The sequence below is a fragment of the Thamnophis elegans genome, chromosome 7, assembly GCF_009769535.1.
Source record: "Thamnophis elegans isolate rThaEle1 chromosome 7, rThaEle1.pri, whole genome shotgun sequence".
Taxonomy (NCBI): Eukaryota; Metazoa; Chordata; class Lepidosauria; order Squamata; family Colubridae; genus Thamnophis; species Thamnophis elegans.
The window spans coordinates 1014009-1030059 of NC_045547.1; the positions used below are offsets into that span (position 1 = coordinate 1014009).

A 16051-nucleotide genomic window follows, 5' to 3' on the forward strand; every position below is an offset into this window, starting at 1 on the left:
CATGCCAAGGTCCATCATGCAGAAGACTCCGGGGGTCTTGGGTTTGGGACCTCCACCGTCTCCTGGGTTTCCAAAATAAACAAGGCCAGTCATGCTAAGGCAGAATTTATTGGACCTCCCGGCCCATCAGGAGGAGCAAAATCAGATCCAAGCTACAGAGAGCATCCCTTAAGACAGAGGTTCCCAACCGGGGGTGAGAGACGATATTTCAGGGGGTTTAGAAGTGTCAAAAGTATATTGTATATGTATAATTCTATGCAAATAACGATTTATTTTTTAAGGGGTGTGAGAATATATCAGAAGCGTTCTGGGGCTGAAGGATATAGAAACCTTTGGGACCCCCGGCATTAAAGGAAGGGGTGCAGAGCAGAGATTTTGGCAGAACTTCGTTGATTCTCCAGACTTCATCAGGAGCTTCTCTCACCGCAGAGCAAGAAAAGGATCTCCACTAGTATCTGCACTGGCAGATGAAAGGGAAGATGATGTCACAGCGAATATCGTTCCAGTTCTTGAAACCTGGGCAGCAAAAGAAAAAGTTTAGCAGTGACCCCACTCAGAGTCCCAGAAGAGCATTTCAGAGGCCCCTCCCTCATCTGCAGGGGACATGAAGATACCCCAGGTGGAGAACGTCAGGTGCAAATGTGGCCTTTGGGTTCAGCTGGTTGCTGTAACCAAGATAGTTTATCTAGCCAACAAATCAGGATGCGGCAACCAGGCTTTGCCTGTCAAGCTCAGCCACAAGAGGGAAGCAAACAGTTACACTGACACACACACACACACACACACACACACAAACACAAAGACCTTTCCTTTTTCCTTTACCATGTGCTAAGGACATCCCTGAGTGATGGGTTTGGGAGCCAGTATTCTGGCTTGCAAAAAGGCCCCCCAGTTAGACATTGTAGCTTGCACAGAACAGCATGGGCATGGTGTGGCTGCGGTTGTGATATCCTGGCCAAATTGTATCATTGTTGGCTGGGACCAGTGGTGGGCCCGGCATCCTCCACATGAACGTGTGCAGCATGCACATGTGTCCTACCCTCCAGAGGCTCCGTGAGCCTCCGCTACGCTCCAGCTGCTGGGCGGAGCATCACACAGGGGCTGTACGCACCGTGGATGTGTGCGGAAGCGCCAAAGAGTTTAAAGACAGGTAAGGATGACAGGCAGGCAGGTCCCTCTTCTAGTTCTAGTTCTAGATCTAGTTCCATGCCATGCCATGCGATTCTCCCCTATCCTATTCTCTATTATTCTCTAGATAGAACTGAGGTGGTGCAGTGGTTAGAGTGCAGCACTGCAGGCTACTTCAGCTGACTTCTATCTGGAGTTCAGCAGTTCAGATCTCACCAGCTCAAGGTTGACTCATCCTTCCGTCCTTCCGAGGTCTGTAAAATGAGGACCCAGATTGTTGGGGGGAGGAGAGGCTGACTTTGTAAACCACTTGGAGAGGGCTGCAGAGCACTGTGAAGCGGTATATAAGTTTAAGTGCTGTTGCTATTCTATCTCATCCCACCCCTTCCCATCTCCCGTTCCATTCTATTTTATTTATTCCATTCCATTCTTAATAATGTGCACATGCAGTTTGAGTGTTTGAAGGAGTCATGGCTTTCATTTCTATTTGTCCGACAGATGTTTGGGTTCCCTTTGATTTACTAGGGTGTTGGACTGTGAGAGCTTAGAAACCATGAGATCAATGAAGACCATCAGTTGTCATGGGATGAGCATTCCAAGATGGGTCACCTGGGGCCTCATTGTTGGAAGCCACCCTCAGTTGCATCCCCACCATCTTGCCATACCTGACTGGGCCCTGAGTTGGACACAGTACTCATTGCCACCTGCGTTGTTGGGCTCTCCAGTATTCCAGTTGAAGTAGTTGGGGTGGGATCTGTCTGACCACTCCCACGTGCGGGTCTGGAATGACAGGGAAGCCACGTTAGGCAATGGAGGAAGAGGATTTGATTATGCAGGGCCCAGTGTTGTAATATAATTCCTTGTGTAGGCATAGTGGTCACCCATGGCCCAGTGGATAACGGGGCATGCAGAGCCACGCTGAACCACACAGGAGAAAACAAACTCCTAAAACTCCATAACATCCTGATAGTGCATAACATAACATTCTGATATGTGCCCTACCATTGACGTCCAGGATTTAACCATATATAGACTGAGCAGTAGATTAGAAATTGTACTTTTACAGGCTGTTTTTAAGCACATCCTATTGCTCCTCCTGCTTTTGTCCCATCTCAATAAAAGGGGCTCTCAGACGCCCAATCTGGGTCGCTCCATCCCGAGAAAGGTCGTGTCCTGTCTTTTCTCCACATTGGCCTCATGGACGAACCACGGGAATGTTACATTTGGTAGCAGAGGATGGTTACATCACAGCCCAGAGCAGAACAAAGCAAATATATCATCTATCTATCTATCTATCTATCTATCTATCTATCTATCTATCTATCTATCTATCTATCTATCTATCAGAATAGAATTGGAAGGGACCTTGGAGGTCTTCTAGTCCAACCCCCTGCTCGAGCGGGAGACCCTATACCATTTCTGACAAAGGCTGTCCAGTCTCTTCTCAAAAACCTCCAGTGATGGAGCACCCATGATTTCTGAAGGCAACTTTGGTTCCACTGGTTAATTGTCCTAATTGTTAGGAACTTTCTCTTTAACTCCAGGTTTTCTCTCTCCTTGATCAGTTTCCATCCATTGTTTCTTGTCCTGCCTTCAACGCTTCGGAGAATAGGTTGACCCCCCCCTTCTTTGTGGAGGAGACGCAGGAAGAGAACACTCCAGAAGGAAACAACTCCTAAAATCCATGGAGTCACCTACACAGCTTCGGAGCCACTATGCCTGATGCCTAGCTTGGTAGCAGCCCTGCACAATACTGGAGATAAATAGGATCAATGAATTCTAGGCTGGGAGAGTATCAGCAGAATCCCAGGACTATCAGATATGCTTGGAAGGTGAAAAGCATTCTGGGAATTGGGGGGGGGACACCTAATTCTGTGCCATGGCCAGTAAATAGTACCTGTAATCAGAAAGCCACTGGGAACTGACAGGGCCGTCTTAACAGGTACAGGAGTACCCCGGGGTCCCTGTGTTAAGTCAGCCCTGGGATCTGAGATGAATTCCAAGGAAATTTCCCCTTGTTTAACACAATCAGCATAAGAGTTGTGGTGGTGCAGGGGTTAGAATGCAGAATTGCAGGCTGATTCTGCTCAGTGCCAGCAGTTCGATTCTCACTGGCTCAAGTTTGGGTCAGATTTCCATCCTTCCGAGGTCAGTGAAATGAGGAGCCCGATATGTGGGGGCAATGTGCTCACTGTAAGCCCCTTAGAGGGGGCTGTAAAAGTACTTTGGGGCAGTACAGAAATCTAAACGCTAGTTCTGCCATCAAGCATTTTGCAGGGATTGAAAATGCAACAGAGCACAAGATGGAAGCCTGCCGGTAACAGAAAAGAGCAAAATCTGGACAAAATAACAAAGGAGGGGTGGGGGGGGGAGGAAAGAACAGCCCCCCCAGGACAGACCCTGCAGTCCCTGAATTAATGGCCCACCAGAGTTTCAGGGAGGTTTTGAAGCCACCCAGCGGGCCAAACGGAGGGAGCAGCTGAGGGTGAGAAGGCCTTGATCCTGAGATGGGGGTCACAGCAGGATCGGGCCCTTTGGGGATTTAAAGACAGCGGTCAGTTTTTTGAGTGGGCAGGAAAGGTTGGTGAGGGGCAGGAGAGAGGACATTGGGGTAAAGAACATTTTTCAGAGGTTTTCTCCAAGGCAAAAGATTTTGGCAAAAGGGTCCCTTTCTTCCCATTGGAGGATCCTTCAAAAGGTCCCTTGGAAATAGGAAATATGGATCTGGGAACATTATATCAGCAGAAAGAGACCTACTTTGTTTGGATCATGCAGTCCAATCCAGACATCGGTTTTGGTTCTGAGGTGGGCAGTGAGGTGCTTGGCCAAGTCATCTGATTCTTCCTGGCCGTGGATGGAGGCGAGGTGGCAGCCTGGCTTGTGTTTCCTGCAGAACATCTGGGAGAGGAACAGAAGAAGACTTACGGGCATGTGGGAAAGAGCAGAGAGCTGACTGAAGGGTCCCAGCCACCCATCGTCATTCAGTTGACCCTGAGGATGCCCTCGCTAGAGTCCACAGCTCTTGAGCAGCTCCTTACATGCTCACCTGTGAATAAATCGTGAATGTATTCATCGGTTAAAATCTCAGATCCCCATCGCTTCAAAGTCAAGGTGGTGCCCAGATGTCTGAAGAGGCCAGCCAGAGTTGGTGGCAAAGCCTCGGGAAGTCTATTGTCTGGAAGGCCTTCACCCACCACTGCATGCTGGCCATGAAAGGCTCTCTGTGTACGAAAGCCCATCTATCTTCCACCGAGACCTGAATTCCAGGCTCTCCTAAAATCATGGTCTTTGCTGAGTTTTCCCACACCCATCCAGGTCTCCCTTGGCTCTGCCTAGACTTCCCCTCTGCCTGAACTCGGAGATTCACAAGCACACAAAGACTTCTAACCTCTGCATCCTCCCAGTTCTTTTGTTCCTCGAAGACCTTGTAGCACAACTCATTGATGGGGAGCCAACTAGGAGGACAACAGCTGCCTTTGACTCCTGTGTGGGAAGAGAGGAACCTGAATGAGAAGAAGAGCAGAAGAGGAGGAAGAGGAAGAGGAGGAGGAGGAGGAGACAGCTGGATCTGCAGAGTGAGCCAAATGAGAAGATGGCCAGGGGAAGGGGAGAAAGGGGAGAAAGGGGGGAGTGGGGAGAGAGCTGGGTCTGCAGAATAGGCGTAGTCTGCTGAGTTACAAAAGTCTTTGATGAAAATAAATTGAAAATGATTTGGATTACAGACACAGCAGCTGCATTTGAAGAATTTGAACTCTTCAAATTCAACACAATTTGAAGTAATTGTGTTCTCGATTCTGAATTTCAATTGCATTAATTTTGCTTTGTTGCACACAATCCTGCTGGATCACGGAGCAGGTAGATAAGGAGGGATCTAAATTGCACAATAAGTCAAAGAGGAATCAAAGTAACTTCAGGGAGAGGATGCTCTTCTCCAAAGGACAGTGGGCAGGAAAAGAGGCCAGGATTGGAAACTGATGAAAGGGAGAAGCAACTTGGAACTACGGAGAAACGTCCCAACAGGGAGGACAATTAACCAGTGGAACAGCCGGCCTCCAGAAATCATGGGTGTTAAGAAGAGATTGGACAGCCAGTCATGTATCTGAAAGGGTGGAAGTTCTCATGTTTGAACAAGGGGTTGGGCTAGAAGACCTCTAAGGTCCCTTCCAGCTCCTATTCTATTCTAATTAGAAGGAGGTTCAGATGAAAGAGATTTGGCCTCTCTGGACATGAGAGACTTTTCTCAAACTCACCTCTTAGAGAGAGGGCCACCACCAGCAAACCGAGACTCACAAAGAGGAATTGCCCCATGGCCTTCCCTCCTTTCCTGCAGGGGAGAGCAAAGAGGGGCAAATTGGAAGGGGAAATGAGAGCTGTTCTAGGGCCCCATCAGAGCCCCACATCCAATCTGGCACCCTTGGCTGAGAGTCCCAAATGTTGTCTTGCAGGTCTGCAGTCACTCGGATGGACCTTGTGTCTCCTTCATGGTCAAGCAACAGGTGTGATGGGAGCCCAGTGGCTCTCGTCAAATTGCCCCACAATGTCTGGGGTGGGGGTGGGTTTCCTGAGAAGGTATCTCAGAGGTAGACCTCTCCCATAGAAGAAGAAGAGGTCCACCTCTTCTCCAAAGCTCCTGAAGGCAGAAGCAACGGATGGAAACCAATCAAGGAGAGGAGCAACCTGGAACTGAGGAGACATTTCCTGACAGTGAGAACCATCAGTGGAATATCTTGGCTCCAGAAGTTGTGGGTGCTCCAACACTGGAGGTTTTTAAGAAGAGACTGGATAGGCATTTGTCTTAAATGGAGTCTCTGCTTGAGCAGGGGGCTGGACTAGAAGACCTCCAAGATCCCTCCAACTCCCTCATTCTGTATCCTTTTATTCTCTCTCAGAGATTCCCAGGAGATCCCTTGCTCTCTGCTATAGGGATCCCCCTCCAGATTTCTTGCTGGAACCTGGACATTGCCTGCAGCCACCTGGAGGAGGTCCCTTCGGATGGAGAGAGACAGGCAGCGGTGATCTCACGCAGGGGCCTCACCTATCAGTTTCTGCCCAGGTGGGAGAGCAGCACTCACCTGTCCCTAGGATGCTTCCTTTCAACTCTGGGTCCTCGTCTGGGGTGTTGAAGCCCAAGTAGACACCTCAAGGTGGAGAATGAAGCAGGATGATGTTGCTCTGTGCAGAAGGAGGACGTGGGGAGGTTATCCCTGGTCAAGTCCTTTATACCCCCAAACCCACAAACCCACAAACGGAATATCAGGGTGTCAACGGTGCCCTCTTTCCCCATATGTGGCTTAAACTTCTCTGGCAGTTAAAAAATACAGAGAGACGTGTGCATAAATTGGCCGAAAGCTTTCATCATATAACTGTCATTCCAGCCAGCTGATACGCTTCATGTGCTTAATTTAGTAATATTTTAGCAATATTTGCAAGGCTGTGGTTTGACTTTTTCCTGCCCACCTTTTCTCAATCCAACTGGCGACCTTCATTGTGTCACTTAGGATTATTTAATATGGGGTTGAATTTCCCATGGAATCAACGGAATTCCCATCACTGGGATGGCAAAATGGCTGCTGGATTCTGGGATATTGAGGAGTGGACACTTCAATGACCATCTCAGAATTTACCCATGTAATAAGTTCATGATCTTTTGGGATCGGGACAATTAGAGAAGCCAAGAGTTGGGTCAAGTGATCCTCACAAGACTGGAGAGATTCACACAAGATGTGAAGCCTCAAAGAAATGAATCAAGGCTGCCTGTGACGAAGGTTTGGGCATTCTGCAAATGCAGCTGCTGTGTCTGTAATCCAAATCATTTTGAATTTATTTTCATCAAAGACTTTTGTAACTCAGCAACTACCCCTATTCTGCAGACCCAGCTGTCTCCTCCTCCCTCTCCCCCCTTTCTCCCCTTCTCCTGGGACCCTTCAGTCAGCTCTCTGCTCTTTGCCCAAAAGTCTTCTTCTGTTCCTCTCCCAGATGTTCTGCAGGAAACACAAGCCAGGCTTCCACCTCGCCTCCATCCACGGCCAGGAAGAATCAGATGACTTGGCCAAGCACCTCACTGCCCACCTCAGAACCAAAACTCCGAATCCCATCTGCCAGTCAATGCCGACTGGCGACTACACGGAGGAGAGCCTTTTCTGTTGCAGCTCCGACCCTGTGGAACGATCTCCCCGTCGAGATTCGTACCCTCACCACCGTCCAGACCTTCCGCACGGCCCTTAAGACCTGGCTCTCCCAACAGGCCTGGGGATAAGTCTTCGATTTGCCCCACCTGAGTGTGAATGTTGAATGCAAGTTGTGTTTTTTATTACCTTATTTATTTTGTTCACATATTGTTTGTTTTGAATTTCACCCCCCCCCCCCAATGATTGTAAGCCGCCCTGAGTCCCCTCAGGGAAAAGGGCGGCCTATAAATCCAAATAAACTAAACTAAACTAAAACCCATGTCTGGATTGGACTGCATGATCCACACAAAGTAGGTCTCTTTCTGCTGATATAATGTTCCCAGATCCATATTTCCTATTTCCAAGGGACCTTTTGAAGGATCCTCCAATGGGAAGAAAGGGACCCTTTTGCCAAAATCTTTTGCCTTGGAGAAAATGTTCTTTACCCCAATGTCCTCTCTCCTGCCCCTCACCAACCTTTCCTGCCCACTTAAAGAACTGACCACTGTCTTTAAATCCCCAAAGGGCCCGATCCTGCTCTGAGCCCCATCTCAGGATCAAGGCCTTCTCACCCTCAGCTGCTCCCTCCGTTTGGCCCGCTGGGTGGCTTCTAAACCTCCCTGAAAGTCTCTGAAAGTCTCTTTTCAGCCCCTCCTGCTGCCCCCGAGCCTTTCCTTCCTCAGAGTAAATCAAGAAGTCACCTAGATATATCACCAGAAATTTGTCAATTGTATCTGAAAAAAATCATTCCTAAATCTGGAAAATACAGGCTTTCATAATTCCAATTGGCCAATGCAAAAAGCATAAGTGGATATTAAAACTCACCATCCCTGATATCAAAAGCTGTCAAATACTGGTGTCTTTCCTTGACTCTAATGAGGTCTACCTGTCAACCATTCATTGGTACCCCTTCCCTTTATTCAGGTCCATGTTTATACTTATACATGCTATCTCGTACAATGTTTGACAAAGCAAATAAAATAATAAAAAATAAAATGAAAAATAAAATGAAAAATAAAATGAAAAATAAGAAATAAAATAAAAAATAAAAAATAAAATAAAATAAAAATGAAATAAAAAATAAAAAATAAAATAAAATAAAAAATGAAATAAAGAATGAAATAAAAAATAAAATAAAAAATAAAATAAGAAATAAAATAAGAAATAAAATAAAAAATAAATAAAATAAAAATGAAATAAAAAATAAAAAATAAAATAAAATAAAAAATGAAATAAAAAATGAAATAAAAAATAAAATTAAAAAATAAAAAATAAAATAAAAAATAAAATAAAAAATGAAATAAAAATGAAATAAAAAATAAAATAAAAAATAAAAAAGAAATAAAATAAAAAATAAAATAAAAAATAAAATAAAAAATAAAATAAAAAATAAAAAAGAAATAAAATAAAAAATGAAATAAAAAAATAAAATAAAAAATTAAATTAAAAATAAAATAAAAAAATAAAAAATAAAAGTAAAAAATGCCTTTATTCGACCTAAAGGATACCCTTCCATGGTCTGTAGAAAATTCTGCGGATGGAAACCACAGACGCTTCTTCCCTGGATTGGGCTCCCAGCTGGAGCGTCTCCACTTCCCCTTCAGCTGGAGGCTCCACCGCAGATAAGGTTCCTCAAAGAAACACAATCCTTCAGGGCTCTGATACAACTCTTGGTGCAGTTTAGCCACACTTCGAAAGAACTCTGAAGCATTTGCATTTTGGTGTTCAAAAATGAAGATTTTTAAATCTAGAATTAGATTTTGTGTGTGTGTGAGAGAGAGTGAGAGAATGAGAGAGAGAGAGAGAAAGTGAGAAAGAGAGGAAGAGAGAGAGAGAAAGAGAAAGAGAGAGAGTGTGTGAGAGAGAAAGAGAGGCAGACAGACAGACAGACAGACAGACAACATTTCTGACAGGCAGCTGTCTAGTCTTTTCTTAAAAACCTCCAGTGATGGAGCACCCACAACCTCTGGCGGGAAGCTGGTTGCACTGGTTAATTGTTCTTACTTTGTACTGGTATAGGCTTTCGTGGCCAATATCTGTTGGGTAGGGTTGAGCTTCAAGGTTGAGTGACTATCTTGTAGGTGTCAGATTTCCTCATCTTACACTGGCAACTCTGGCTGTCATCTTCAGGCATCGTCTTAAGACCTTAAGGCCTTGGAGTTTGAGTTTGGATGAAAGTCCATCACTCAAGTTCTCTGCTCTCCTCTTGTGGCTAAGCAGAACCTGACGGACAAGCTCTGGTTGCCACGTCCTGACTTGACTAGGTTAGTTATCCATGTTACAATCTGCAGACTCCAGCAAGGACTTCTATGGGATTCAACAAAGATGGTAGCCGGGACTGTACAATCAGATCCCTCCTGTTTTTCCCACATGCACAAACAGACAGACGTGTTCCTTCTCTGCTGAAAAAAAGGCCCCTTTCCCTGTTGTTGTTCTTCCCAGATGTTCTGCAGGAAAAACCCAAGCCAGGCTGCCACCTCGCCTCCATCCACAGCCTGGCAGAGTCAGCTGACTTGGCTGAATACCTCTCCAACTGTCTCACAGAGAAGGGAAATGTCTGGATTGGACTGAACGATGCACAGAAGGTAGGTCTTTTCTATTGGTCAAGGAATTGCATAGCTACTGTCCAGCTGAAGCAGGAGAGGCCTTTGCCAGGATTAACCCTGGTTAGTTGTTCCAGATCAACTAAGATTGATTAGCTGGATGGAGAAAGGGAGGGAGGGGTGCTGGATGACCTGTCCCTTGACTGCCACCTCTTCTCTCTCTGCCCAGGGCCCTCTACAGCCAGAGCCTCCTCATGGCTCCACTCCTAATATTCCCAGAATACAGCAGCCATTTTGCCATCCCAATGATGGGAATTTCGTGTATTCCAAGTGAAATTCAACCCCATATTGAAGGGTTGAAGGGTGACACAATGAAGGTCGCCAGTTGGATTGAGAAAAAGTGGGCAGGAAAAAGTCAAACCACAGCCTTGCAAATATTGCTAAAATATTACTAAATTAAGCACATGAAGCGTATCAGCTGGCTGGAGTGACAGTTATATGATGAAAGCTTTCGGCCAATTTATGCACACGTCTCTCTGCATTTTTTAACTGCCAGAGAAGTTTAAGCCACATATGGGGAAAGAGGGCGACCGTTGACACCCTGATATTCCGTTTGTGGGTTTGGGGGTTTGGGGGTATAAAGGACTTGACCAGGATAACCTCCCCACGTCCTCCTTCTGCACAGAGCAACATCATCCTGCTTCATTCTCCACCTCGAGGTGTCTACTTGGGCTTCAACATCCCAGACGAGGACCCAGAGTTGAAAGGAAGCATCCTAGGGACAGGTGAGTGCTGCTCTCCCACCTGGGCAGAAACTGATAGGTGAGGCCCCTGCGTGAAATCACCCCTGCCTGTCTCTCTCCATCTGAAGGGACCTCCTCCAGGTGCCTGGAGGCAATGTCTAGGTTCCAGCAAGAAATCTGGAGGGGGATCCCTATGGCAGAGAGCAAGGGATCTCCTGGGAATCTCTGGGAGAGAATAAAAGGATACAGAATGAGGGAGTTGGAGGGATCTTGGAGGTCTTCTAGTCCAGCCCCCTGCTCAAGCAGAGACTCCATTTAAGACAAATGCCTATCCAGTCTCTTCTTAAAAACCTCCAGTGTTGGAGCACCCACAACTTCTGGAGCCAAGATATTCCACTGATGGTTCTCACTGTCAGGAAATGTCTCCTCAGTTCCAGGTTGCTCCTCTCCTTGATTGGTTTCCATCCGTTGCTTCTGCCTTCAGGAGCTTTGGAGAAGAGGTGGACCTCTTCTTCTTCTATGGGAGAGGTCTACCTCTGAGATACCTTCTCAGGAAACCCACCCCCACCCCAGACATTGTGGGGCAATTTGACGAGAGCCACTGGGCTCCCATCACACCTGTTGCTTGACCATGAAGGAGACACAAGGTCCATCCGAGCGACTGCAGACCTGCAAGACAACATTTGGGACTCTCAGCCAAGGGTGCCAGATTGGATGTGGGGCTCTGATGGGGCCCTAGAACAGCTCTCATTTCCCCTTCCAATTTGCCCCTCTTTGCTCTCCCCTGCAGGAACGGAGGGAAGGCCATGGGGCAATTCCTCTTTGTGAGCCTCGGTTTGCTGGTCGTGGCCCTCTCTCGAAGAGGTGAGTTCACACAAGACGTGAAGCTTCAAAGAAATGAATCAAGGCTGCCTGTGACGAAGGTTTGGGCATTCTTCAAATGCAGCTGCTGTGTCTGTAATCCAAATCATTTTCAATTTATTTTCATGAAAGACTTTTGCAACTCAGCAGACTACGCCTATTCGGCAGGCCCAGCTCTCTCCTCCACCTCCTCCTCTTCTGACCATCTTCTCATTTGGCTTCCTCTACAGACCCAGCTCCTGCTTCTGCTCCTCTTCCCCTTCCTCCTCCTCCTCCTCCTCCTCCTCCTCCTCCTCCTCCTCCTCCTCCTCCTCCTCCTCCTTTTTTCCTGGTCTTCTTCTCATTCAGGTTCCTCTCTTCCCACACAGGAGTCAAAGGCAGCTGTTGTCCTCATGATTGGCTCCCCATGGCTGGGTTCTGCTACAAGGTCTTCGAGGAACAAAAGAACTGGGAGGATGCAGAGGTTAGAAGTCTTTGTGTGCTTGTGAATCTCCGAGTTCAGGCAGAGGAGAAGTCTAGGCAGAGCCAAGGGAGACCTGGATGGGTGTGGGAAAACTCAGCAAAGACCATGATTTTAGGAGAGCCTGGAATTCAGGTCTCGGTGGAAGATAGATGGGCTTTCGTACACAGAGAGCCTTTCATGTCCAGCATGCAGTGGTGGGTGAAGGCCTTCCAGACAATAGACTTCCCGAGGCTTTGCCACCAACTCTGGCTGGCCTCTTCAGACATCTGGGCACCACCTTGACTTTGAAGCGATGGGGATCTGAGATTTTAACCGATGAATACATTCACGATTTATTCACAGGTGAGCATGTAAGGAGCTGCTCAAGAGCTGTGGACTCTAGCGAGGGCATCCTCAGGGTCAACTGAATGACGATGGGTGGCTGGGACCCTTCAGTCAGCTCTCTGCTCTTTGCCCTAAAGTCTTCTTCTGTTCTTCTCCCAGACCTTCTGCAAGAACCACAAGGCAGGCTGCCACCTCGCCTCCATCCACTGCAAGACGGAGTCAGATGACTTGGCCGAGTACCTCAATGACTATCTCAGAACCAAAACCCATGTCTGGATTGGACTGCATGATCCAAACAAAGTAGGTCTCTTTCTGCTGATATAATGTTCCCAGATCCATATTTCCTATTTCCAAGGGACCTTTTGAAGGATCCTCCAATGGGAAGAAAGGGACCCTTTTGCCAAAATCTTTTGCCTTGGAGAAAATGTTCTTTACCCCAATGCCCTCTCTCCTGCCCCTCACCAACCTTTCCTGCCCACTTAAAGAACTGACCACTGTCTTTAAAGCCCCAAAGGGCCCGATCCTGCTCTGACCTCCATCTCAGGATCAAGGCCTTCTCACCCTCAGCTGCTCCCTCCGTTTGGCCCGCTGGGTGGCTTCTAAACCTCCCTGAAACTCTGGTGGGCCATTAACTCAGGGACTGCAGGGCCTGTCCTGGGGGGGCTGTTCTTTTCTTGCCTCCCCCACCCCTCCTTTGTTATTTTGTCCAGATTTTGCTCTTTTCTGTTACCGGCAGGCTTCCATCTTGTGCTCTGTTGCATTTTCAATCCCTGCAAAATGCTTGATGACAGAACTAGCGTTTAGATTTCTGCACTGCCCCAAAGTGCTTTTACAGCCCCCTCTAAGGGGCTTACAGTGAGCACATTGCCCCCACGTATCGGGCTCCTCATTTCACTGACCTCGGAAGGATGGAAAGCTGACCCAAACTTGAGCCAGTGAGAATCGAACTGCTGGCACTGAGCAGAATCAGCCTGCAATTCTGCATTCTAACCCCTGCACCACCACAACTCTTATGTTGATCGTGTTAAACAAAGGAAAATTTCCTTGGAATTCATCTCAGATCCCAGGGCTGACTTAACACAGGGACCCCGGGGTACTCCTGTACCTGTTAAGACGGCCCTGTCAGTTCCCAGTGGCTTTCTGATGACAGGTACTATTTACTGGCCATGGCACAGAATTAGGTGTCCCCCCACCCAATTCCCAGAATGCTTTTCAGCTTCCAAGCATATCTGATAGTCCTGGGATTCTGCTGATACTCTCCCAGCCTAGAATTCATTGATCCTATTTATCTCCAGTATTGTGCAGGGCTGCCACCAAGCTAGGCATCAGGCATAGTGGCTCCGAAGCTGTGTAGGTGACTCCATGGATTTTAGGAGTTGTTTCCTTCTGGAGTGTTCTCTTCCTGGGTCTTCTCCACAAAGAAGGGGGGGGGGTCAACCTATTCTCCGAAGCATTGAAGGCAGGACAAGAAACAACGGATGGAAACTGATCAAGGAGAGAGAAAACCTGGAGTTAAAGAGAAAGTTCCTAACAATTAGGACAATTAACCAGTGGAACCAAAGTTGCCTTCAGAAATCATGGGTGCTCCATCACTGGAGGCTTTTGAGAAGAGACTGGACAGCCTTTGTCAGAAATGGTATAGGGTCTCCCGCTCGAGCAGGGGGTTGGACTAGAAGACCTCCAAGGTCCCTTCCAATTCTATTCTGATTGATAGATTGATAGAGAGAGAGACAGAGAGAGAGAGAGAGAGAGAGAGAGAGAGAGAGAGAGAGAGAGAGAGAGAGAGAGAGAGAGAGAGAGAGAGAGATGATATATTTGCTTTGTCTTGAAGATGTTCTGCTCTGGGCCCTGCATAATCAAACCCTCTTCCTCCATTGCCTAATGTGCTTCCCTGTCATTCCAGAACCGCATGTGGGAGTGGTCAGACAGATCCCGCCCCAACTACTTCACCTGGAATACCGGAGAGCCCAACAACGAAGGTGGCAACGAGTACTGTGTCCACCTCTGGGCCCAGTCAGGTATGGCAAGATGCAACTGAGGGTGGCTTCCAACAATGAGGCCCCAAGTGATCCATCTTGGAATGCTCACCCCATGACAACTGATGGTCTTCATTGATCTCTTGGTTTCTAAGCTCTCACAGTCCAACACCCTAGTAGATCAAAGGGAACCCAAACATCTGTGGGACAAATGGAAATGAAAGCCGTGACTCCTTCAAGCACTCAAACTGCATGTGCACATTATTAAGAATGGAATGGAATAAATAAAATAGAATGGAACGGGAGATGGGAAGGGGTGGGATGAGATAGAATAGCAACAGCACTTAAACTTATATACCGCTTCACAGTGCTCTGCAGCCCTCTCCAAGTGGTTTACAAAGTCAGCCTCTCCTCCCCCCAAAAATCTGGGTCCTCATTTTACAGACCTTGGAAGGACGGAAGGATGAGTCAACCTTGAGCTGGTGAGATCTGAACTGCAGATAGCAGTCAGCTGAAGTAGCCTGCAGTGCTGCACTCTAACCACTGCGCCACCTCAGTTCTATCTAGAGAATAATAGAGAATAGGATAGGGGAGAATCGCATGGCATGGCATGGAACTAGGTCTAGAACTAGAACTAGAAGAGGGACCTGCCCGCCTGTCATCCTTACCTGTCTTTAAACTCTTTGGCGCTTCCGCACACATCCACGGTGCGTACAGCCCCTGTGTGATGCTCCGCCCAGCAGCTGGAGCGTAGCGGAGGCTCACGGAGCCTCTGGAGGGTAAGACACATGGGCACGCTGCACGCGTTCATGTGGAGGATGCCGGGCCCACCACTGGTCCCAGCCAACAATGATACAATTTGGCCAGGATATCACAACTGCAGCCACATCATGGCCATGCTCTTCTGTGCAAGCTACAATGTCTAACTGGGGGGCCTTTTTGCAAGCCAGAATACTGGCTCCCAAACCCATCACTCAGGGATGTCCTTAGCACATGGTAAAGGAAAAAGGAAAGGTGTCTTTGTGTTTGTCTGTCTGTGTGTGTGTGTGTGTGTGTGTGTGTGTGTGTCAATGTGTGTGTGTGTGTGTCAATGTGTGTGTGTCAATGTAACTGTTTGCTTCCCTCTTGTGGCTGAGCAGAGCTTGACAGGCAAAGCCTGTTTGCCGTATCCTGATATGTTGGCTAGATAAACTATCTTGGTTACAGCAACCAGCTGAACCCAAAGGCCACATTTGCACCTCATGTTCTCCACCTGGGGTATCTTCATGTCCCCTGCAGATGAGGGAGGGGCCTCTGAAATGCTCTTCTGGGACTCTGAGTGGGGTCACTGCTAAACTTTTTCTTTTGCTGCCCAGGTTTCAAGAACTGGAACGATATTCGCTGTGACATCATCTTCCCTTTCATCTGCCAGTGCAGATACTAGTGGAGATCCTTTTCTTGCTCTGCGGTGAGAGAAGCTCCTGGTGAAGTCTGGAGAATCAACAAAGTTCTGCCAAAATCTCTGCTCTGCACCCCTTCCTTTAATGCCGGGGGACCCAAACGTTTCTATATCCTTCACCCCTAGAACGCTTCTGATATATTCTCACACCCCTTAAAAAATAAATCGTTATTTGCATAGAATTATACATATACAATATACTTTTGACACTTCTAAACCCCCTGAAATATCGTCTCTCACCCCCGGTTGGGAACCTCTGTCTTAAGGGATGCTCTCTGTAGCTTGGATCTGATTTTGCTCCTCCTGATGGGCCGGGAGGTCAAATAAATTCTGCCTTAGCATGACTGGCCTTGTTTATTTTGGAGACCCAGGAGACGGTGGAGGTCCCAAACCCAAGACCCCCGGAGT

The 16051-nt window shown here is 47.5% G+C and overlaps 3 protein-coding genes across 3 annotated transcripts in view; 1 reads left to right on the top strand and 2 right to left on the bottom strand.

Moving 5' to 3' along the window:
• The window catches only part of LOC116511835 (C-type lectin lectoxin-Thr1-like), a 195629-nt gene that overhangs the window by 18481 nt on the left and 161097 nt on the right, over positions 1-16051 (bottom strand). The gene's annotated exons all lie outside the window — the stretch shown is intronic.
• Positions 449-5436, bottom strand: LOC116511833 (C-type lectin mannose-binding isoform-like). Its single transcript, XM_032222072.1, has 5 exons — positions 5379-5436; positions 4517-4611; positions 3886-4026; positions 1794-1908; positions 449-516 (listed from the first exon to the last, which is right to left on the bottom strand). The coding sequence occupies exons 1-5, from the start codon at positions 5434-5436 to the stop codon at positions 449-451; spliced, it is 477 nt and encodes a 158-aa protein (XP_032077963.1).
• LOC116511834 (C-type lectin mannose-binding isoform-like) lies at positions 11388-15781 on the top strand. The gene is made up of 5 exons (XM_032222073.1): positions 11388-11445; positions 11811-11905; positions 12389-12529; positions 14133-14247; positions 15561-15781. The coding sequence occupies exons 1-5, from the start codon at positions 11388-11390 to the stop codon at positions 15626-15628; spliced, it is 477 nt and encodes a 158-aa protein (XP_032077964.1). The 3' UTR covers positions 15629-15781.